Below are 8,724 nucleotides of genomic sequence, written 5' to 3'. Positions count from 1 at the left end.
TTAAAATAGCACTTAAAGTTAACTGCAAGAAAATTATTTTAGAACTTAAACATGAAAACAAGCTGGTTAATTTCATTTAGTAAATCTTCTGCAGGATTCTTCAGTTGTGCTGTTGTTTAGGAGTAAAATCAGAAATTCACGTTTAAATTATAAGAATTAAAAATTACTTGCTCAATACTTTTTATAAATGTTATGCAGATTAATAAAAAAAATCTTTAAAAATTTAGTAAAATTTAATGAAGAGTAGTAACGGTTAAAACAATTTAAATTTTAACGGAAATGTATAATAGTTCAGTAGATATAATAACTTAAAGTTAAAACCACGGATGTGTACAACTCAAACGATACTTGTAAGTGAAATTTTATCACTCTAAACTCAGTTAAAGAATACTAGTAAATTAATCTTCTAAGAGAAAGTATTGCACTTGAAAAATCTTTGATTTGAAAAAAAAAACTTTTAAAGAAACAAATAACTTTAACAATTTATTTTCTTAAAAATAAAGTTTTAACTAAAACAAATAGTTTGTGGAAGTAATCTAATTACTTTAGTCGAATGAATAAAATTTATAGGTTTTTTTTTAAATGCAAACAAGTTTAATTAAGTACACAAGAAAAAAAGCAAGTAAACAAACAAATTCTAGGCTAACGTTTTGATAAACGTACATTGCAACTATTAACCGTTTTTCAAAGTTATTGGTTTTTATAAGTACAGTTTATTGAACGACAAAAATGCGCTAAAAATATTTGGTCCAAGAAGCTGGTGCACAAAAACCTTTCGGTAATCGAGTCGCACGCCACGGATATCTTTTAATTTCATTTCAAGGACATAACTATTTTTGTATAAGTTAATTCAATTTTACTTTACATATTTCATTTTATAATTGAACGTTTTGCTTTCCAAAAAGGCTTCCAGCTTTACTAGTTCTTAAAAATGTGATAATATTTGTAACAACAGAAAAAATTCAATAGTTATTAGTTTTGCATGGCAGCGAAACGTGTAGACCACACAAGTTTGACGCACGGTAAAGTTGTTCGATTTTTTTGACACAGTTTATTTACAATAAGATTCGAAACTCGGATTGTATAAAAAACTGCTTTGTTTCTTACAGTTTAAATTTTTAGAACAGTATAACAAAGAACACTTATTACTGAATATACGAACAAAATTAATTAGTTATAAAAGTGTAAAACATATTTTTTTGTGCAGCTAACCAAAAGTCTTTGAAACTTGTTTATTTTTATAGAATTATAAAATTAACCAGATTTTAACGATCATAATTAAATTTACATTAAAGTTTGATGAAGTTTGTCTAAGTTCTAACACTTTAATGCTTCATATTTTCTAAAATAAAAATCAGACTAGCTTATAGAGCTTGCTCATTTTCAAAATGATTTTGGATAAACTGAAAATAACATACTAAATAAATAATAACAAATCATAAGAAAACTAGTGTACTATATACTTGAATGGACAATTAAGTGTCTACAATTTGAATTTACTTTGTAGATTATCATAATTATCGAGTTAAATATAAACAAAATTAACTATAACAGTTTTATAACTTTTATTAATTTTTATTCAATGCGGTATAAAAAATGTTTTTTTATACCGCATAGAATAAAAATTAATAACAACTAAGTCTAGGAAAACATAACTACATAAAAAAAGCATAGTTAGAAATTGGAGTTTAAAATGTTTTTCAAATTCTCACTATTCTATGTGTAACATAAACAAAATATCTATTTTAAATAATACAATTTTTTTTGTTGCTAAGCTTGTTTAAACACGTATCTATACAGATCTTTTAGTAATCTGTAAACAAAGATTAGTATGTACTGTTTATAAGTAGAAAAAGTAAGGTATCTTTGAAAGAAATATGTTTTCAAAAAAAAAAAAAAAGATTAATTTAAAAATATAGAACGATGTTTATATTTTGATGAGGTTTGTTTAGTTAAACTTATTTTTTTAAATTCAATGAAAAAGAGAATAGTATGATTTTAATTTAAACAAACTTTTGAAAAACTAAAATATTAAAATTTACCACTATTGTATGGGCTACAACACAATCCTAATGACTTTAAACTAACATAATACAAAATCCTAATAACTTAAACGAAGGATATGTATAAATATTTTCGTTGCCTTTGTTTTTTTTGATTGACTAATGTCACAGTCTTCTGTACAAATTTTGTAGAAAAGCTAAACTTTTAGTTTATAACAAATTACTTTTTAATATTTATAATTTTTAATTAATATTAGAAGTAGAAAAAGTTCTTTAATTTTTTTTCCAAAATAGACTATTTTGTGTTTGTTATCAGAACTGTTTATAAATAAACTAAAAAAATATCAGTAAGAGTAAAAGAACATTGTAAATTTTAAACACACTCAAGTAAAATGTATAAAAACATTATATATTCGTACTTAAATATTTACGAATTAAAGATAGCTTTTTATAGTCCTTGAAAATGACGTTAAACTGTATCCAAGTGGTGTGACTCGATAACCAAAAGGTTCCTTCGTACACCAAGTTTTTGACCAAATATTTTGAGAACTTTTTTTTGTCGTTCAATAAACAACAATACTTACAAACCAGCCATTATATATAACACTGTAAAGTATACTACTAAAATAATTTTGAAACTAAAAAGCAGTTGTACACTGTTCAAAAAATCGATTACAGTCTCTTTTAGAACAAAAAGTTTTATATTTTTAAATCAAAAGTATTTTTATTTTTAAATGCTAGCATTTTTTGTTGTTGTTACTTGTTTAAAGTTAATAAAGCAGACTTTTAAGTTAAATTAAGTTAAGTTAACTTTAAGATAAAAGTCGTTTTGAATACATAAAACTGTTTAATGTTTACAATAAGCAAAATATTATTTAAGCGTTCTATTTCGTATTTTTACTTACTGTAAAAAGCTATTAAAATAACTTACTTAAAAGTACTTTATTACCTGCACGTGTAAATAGATAAATGACATTAAAAAAGTTAAGTGATTATTTGAAATACCTAAACGAGAATATTTTAAACCTAAAGTACAAAGATAAAGTTTTAGTTTTCAGATCTCTTTTTTTTCAAGTCTTAAACTAGGTTTCGGGAACGACTTTAGTCAACGGGTCAATGTGGAGAAATTTATCCCTTGGCAGACCAGATCATTTAGTTTATTTTCACAAAAACTACTCAATTATCCAATTCATTTTGAAAATTACTAATTAAATATGACTCTTTTCTACATTATTTAAAGTGAGTTTTAAATATCCCGTAAGTTGTACCTAAAACCCTTTTTTTGCTTTTGTTCTGAATCCCAGAACATCTAGAGAATAAAAATTTAGTTTAGCGGTTCAGATTTACCTTTCGTCGGTCGGACTCAACTAAAATTTTCGAAAACTTGGCGAACCGGTCGATATAAATTCCGTGGGCCGTACGTTGCCCATCCCTATATGAAACTAATCAAAAATTGTCCGACGTAAAAGTAATGATGATAAAGTTTTAAAATGTGTTGAAAACTAAGTTATTAAAGTGGTAATATTTTTTATTGACTAAACTTAAAAATTAAGTTAAATATTAGATCCTGTGATACTAGGTTAAAGTGTTTATTTTTTTAAAACTTACTAGAAAAAGCTTAATGCATTGTATTATTGTATACCATATTTATTTATATGTAAATAAAGTGATATTAAATTATCTCTATCTTTATCGGGTATAAATAGGTATATCAACTTAGTTTAGTTATAAGATAAACATCAAAAACTATGTAAAATTTATTGCCTTCACAAACAGACGATATAAAATGGTGCGCGACGCTTAAGTTTTCTACACATTAATCTTATACGAACTTCAATATCGATAAAGGTGGAAAATACAATATTTATGAAGGTAGAAATCCTATCAAAGTTGTTTCATATCTTACCACAGCTTACGTCTTCGGCCTCGAAGTCTCACGTAAGCTGTTTTATATCGTTCTCTAGTTAACCTCTGCGGCCGCGCAGTTCCAAGCCAACTATTTTGTATCGTACTGCCATTCACGTCTCCGGCCTCGAAGTCTCACGTGAAAAGCTGCAACTACTTCCACGAAGGAAGAGTCGCCCCGTTGAAGCGGCCTAGGTCCGCTTCGTAGGGTATTCGAGGTATAATAACCTAATTGTAGATGTGCTTCATCGTTTATATACATTTTTACTCTCTCTTTTGCAGGTGGCTTGACATGTTGACAATTGCAGGTGTCTCGTTGCATGTTGGAAGATGCAAGTGTTTCGGCATGTTGGTATATGCATGTTGGAATTTGCAGGTGTCTCGGCACGGTTTTAATAGCCAGCTTACATACTCACCTGGTTTTGCACACGGCAATTAATGAATACAAAATTGTATTTATTTTGCCTTTGTCAATCAAAAAATATCGAGTAGAATTTAAAACATAAATTAGAGAACTGTTGTTATTATTTATTTGAAACTTGTCTTTAAAAAAAAAATTTAATAAAAAAAGTTTTAAAACTTATTCTAATGCATGCATCGACATATGGACAATTGAAGTGAAATAAGTATAATTTCACATAAATGTCCAACAGTATAACTACTAACCAGTGGTTTTTTATATAATACTTTCTGAAACTAACATCTGTATCAAAAGTTAAAAAAATGATATTTTTTAATAATTTCATTTAAAATAGAACTCATGCCATCTCAAATAGAAATTAATCGTGTAAATTATATTTAGTATAGGTATAATGTAAAATATATATTACTATAAAATAAAAAGCTGTGTAATTTTTTATTTTGTTTCTCAATAATTAAGCAGTTTTCCAAAATTTGAACGATATGATTGTATGTTTGTTGTAAAGTTATATCTTTAAAATAAAAGTTTCTTCTATTTTTTGTATCAAAAAGTTAAATCATCACTCTTTGGAATATATAATTAACTTCAATTCAAAAATAAGTCTGTTTTGTTTACTAATCATTAAAAATTGGTTACTGAAAATAAAGTTTCGTTACTCAAAATTTGAGTTACCAAATAAAACTCATTATATAAAAAATAAAGTTGTTCTGTAACATAAACTTTTATAATTTTCTAATCAAAAATTGAAGCATACACTCTAAAATATTAAACTAGTTGACTCTCTACTTGTACTATTTAAACTTTTTTTTCTTTCATTAAAGTCGAAACTTTTTAATCAAGTCTTATTTGTAAATTACTATGAAGACTAAAAAAGCCAAAGGGCTAGGATAAACATTTATATAATAGAGTTATTTCTCAGCACTATAAACTAAGTACAAATGGTAACTAAAACTTAAAAAGCAACATATTTTAAAACAGAATATTTGAATAGAAAGCGCTCTTTTTGTGCAAAAACTATACATTACAGCAGATACTACGTGCTTGTATGGTACTACCTAAAGTGTAATGATCTAATGCTTTCGATTTGTCAGAGCTTAACCTTATTGCAAACAAAAAAAATCCAAATATTTAAAATAGAAAAGTAAAACCACATAACTCATCCACTCGACTGTTTTATAAACTTCAAACTTATTGAATACTACTAAACTTAATAGAGTAATTTATTTTTTGTTTTTCATTGTTAAAACCAGGTTGCCACGCAAAATTTTGTCAACTTAGCCTGACTTTTAGCTTCCTCTTAGTTACGCACTTCTAGTTAAATACGCAATTTTGAGTACGCATACTTTGATATGTACGTATTTTGAGTACACAAACTTTGACAAGTACGCATTTCTTATTCAGTACACATGTTATATAAAATATCTCCTTCTATCATTAAATATAAAGCCTTTAATTTTGAATAGTTGTAACAAAGAAATCTACTCTTGTTTGTTTTAAAAATTTGAGTTGTTCTACAAAATATTACAAATAACAAACTTAACCATGTTTTGTTATATAAATTAAATACTTTCTAATATCACTTAAAATAAAACCTTCAAATTAAAAAAAAAAACTTTTCTACTTTTATATTTTTAGCAATAGTTGCACTTAACTTGCAGTCGTCAATCTACAAACGGTTTATCATGCTTTCACATGAGGTTGTGACTGACTAATGAGTCCTAATAAGGACGAAACCGGTCTCAGTCTACCGAAGCTTGTGGTCTGATGATCGAATTGGCATGATCAACCCTTTGGTTAAACTTGAGCTCGTCTCACGGCAAACGAAAGTTCAGGCTTCTGCTCTGCAGACTTACGCCGATGTTTTTTCTTAATTATAGTAAAAAAATAAACAACATAGTCTGATTTTACTTATTTTTAAAGTTTAAATAGCACTTAAAAAATTATATATTGAGGTAAACTATACACATAAACTTGTTACATATAATACTAAACTATGTGCTAAATTGTAAAGATCTTAATAACTTACTTAAACAAAAAAACAGTCTGATTCTAAAATTTTGCAAAAAAGATTTTGTGTATATATCAAAGTTTCACTATGGAAGTGTCCTTGCCACAGATCACCAATACTAAAAAGATTAAATACAACAACTACTTAATAAAAGGGTAATAGTTCAACGTATATCTAGAAAAGTTTTGCAATTTTAGTCTGACGTTATAAAGGATTTCTAAAATTTTATTTTATCATGTGAAGACTTTGGAATTTATTGATTTTGTAAGTAAATTTCTAATCACTTTTTTAACTTAAGTCTGACTTTAAAGGATTTCTTGTTAATTTTTTACCATTTAAAGGCTTTGAAAGTTAAGGAATTTCGTGAAATAGAATAGAAAAATTCTGACATTTTGAGAAAAAAAAAACTGACTTTTGGTCATTTTGACCCAAAAAAAATCACTTAGCCTGTCCCGTGGCAAACCCGTAATACTTATTAATGCAGTTTTTATATTCTTCATACTTTTGAGTCTTCTATTATGATAAGTAGAGACGTATTAATTGATATTAAAAATCATGATCTCAAAAAAAAATTGATATTAGAAAAATAATAACTATAGTCTTGCATACAATGAAAAGTGTCCGAGATTTCAAAAATAAAATACGAATTTCGATTCTAATTCTATTCTTATTATAACAAATAACTTTTTCTAGAACAGTATCAGTAGATACTTGTAGCGTTTACTCAGTATCAAAACTCTATGAAAGTAAATGCATGGTAACTTAGAATGAAAAAAAATCTAATATTAATCAATTGAGGCTTCACATAGTTGATTGACTTTACAGTTGTCCAAGTATATAAAGCTTTATAATACATTTTAAAATGCTTCAAAAATAGAATTTAAAAATTACTAGACTAGGTGTAGTCAATCGGATTTACACTAGAATGGTTTAGAATAAATTAAAATAGCATATACAACAGTGTCCTGAGTTTATAAGGTTTATAACTATTAAAAAAAGTTAGAACTTTAAAACAATTGAACCAAATAAAGCAATAATTGAGAAGGTGATTAAAGTTGATCACATGAAAGTAAAACTAATTATTTATATTTTGCTTAAAAAATACTTTATGCTAATAAGATAAGTGGTAAATACTAATTCAAAAATAAAAAAACTTAAAAAAAGAGACTATTACAACTTAGGTTCTACAGAAATTTTATTTAAATTAAAAGGTATATGTTTAAAAAACTAAATTTTCAATAAAAACCGTTACAAAGTATTTTAATTGAACTATGTTTAAGATGATTTTTTTATTAAGTATAAATTGATGATTAAATTTTTATATTAAAAAAAATATTTATCAACTTTTGGTTTTTAGACAAAGTAAATTTATTTTGGATAATTCTTTAAATTAGGCGTAAAAATAACAAACAATAAACAGAAAAAGATCTAAGAAAAATAATTTAAATTTTGATTGTATGGAAATTTGCATTGTAAATTTACTAAAAACAAAAATGACTTAATGTTAAAAAACCATAATAAGTTTAATTTCTATTACTATTTAAAACATGCGAATACTATTTGTCAACTAAATAAAACACAATTTAATTCAGAGTCAAGATGGTTAGCAGCATCGAAGAAAACTTTGGTCTTATTACAGTATAAAAGAGAAAATAAAGTAACTAAAAATTTGTTGTTTAACTAGTAGTTGCCTGGTCTTTCAGTATTAACTGGTAGGCAGTCTCAAATGCCTGGCCAAGAGTTAGTATTATTTCATAGGCGGTATCCTGAATAAAAAGTATTAGAACTTTAATACTAAAACTTTTATTGTTTTAAAATTCAAAACATATTTTCAAATTACTATAAAATACTAAAAATTTATTTATACAGCTTAAAAACAAGTTAAAATCAATTTATGTTGTATAAGAGAGTAAAACAACTTAAAAAATTAAAACTATGAAAAACTAGTAACTGTGTTTTTAAATACTAAGCTATAACTGTTAAAATATTTCTTGAAAATTTTTTTAAAAATGTAATAAAACGACATATAAAACTTTACCAAAAGTGTCTTAAAAATTACTGTTTTTTTACTAAAAAGTTTAACTGTTGGACATAGTAAAAATATACTTAGCTAGCCAGAAATAACTTAAGTAAGCTTGAGTTTAAAATCTTCCATACCAGCTTGATTGAGTATCAACCCTGTTAAAAAGGTCCATAAATCTATGGGAGATACCAGTGATTTTTTTTTCTAAAATATTTGACATTTCCGTACAAATTCGCAGGCGAGTTTGTTTTTTAGTTATAAAAAAGCTTGTTTAAACCCAGCGCTTAAAATTTTTAAACCTTTTTGCACTTAATTTGTTTATACTAAACTTATAAAGATCGATGTGTAAGACTTATTACCATTA

The 8,724-nt window shown here is 25.8% G+C and overlaps 1 protein-coding gene across 3 annotated transcripts in view; it reads right to left on the bottom strand.

The window, feature by feature from the left end:
- Positions 1–7,508: 7,508 nt before the first annotated feature.
- The window catches only part of LOC145849112 (uncharacterized), a 50,323-nt gene continuing 49,107 nt past the window's right edge, over positions 7,509–8,724 (bottom strand). For all 3 annotated transcript variants that reach the window (XM_082954194.1, XM_082954196.1, XM_082954195.1), the window contains one exon: positions 7,509–8,103. In XM_082954194.1, coding sequence (XP_082810320.1) covers positions 8,014–8,103 — 90 coding nt within the window. In that variant the 3' untranslated portion in view covers positions 7,509–8,013. The remainder of the gene's footprint in view (positions 8,104–8,724) is intronic.

The sequence above is a fragment of the Thalia democratica genome, chromosome 1, assembly GCF_965202585.1.
Source record: "Thalia democratica chromosome 1, ktThaDemo2.hap1.1, whole genome shotgun sequence".
Taxonomy (NCBI): domain Eukaryota; kingdom Metazoa; phylum Chordata; class Thaliacea; order Salpida; family Salpidae; genus Thalia; species Thalia democratica.
Note: the sequence above shows the minus strand (reverse complement) of the source record. Positions and strands in the feature narration are given on the sequence as shown.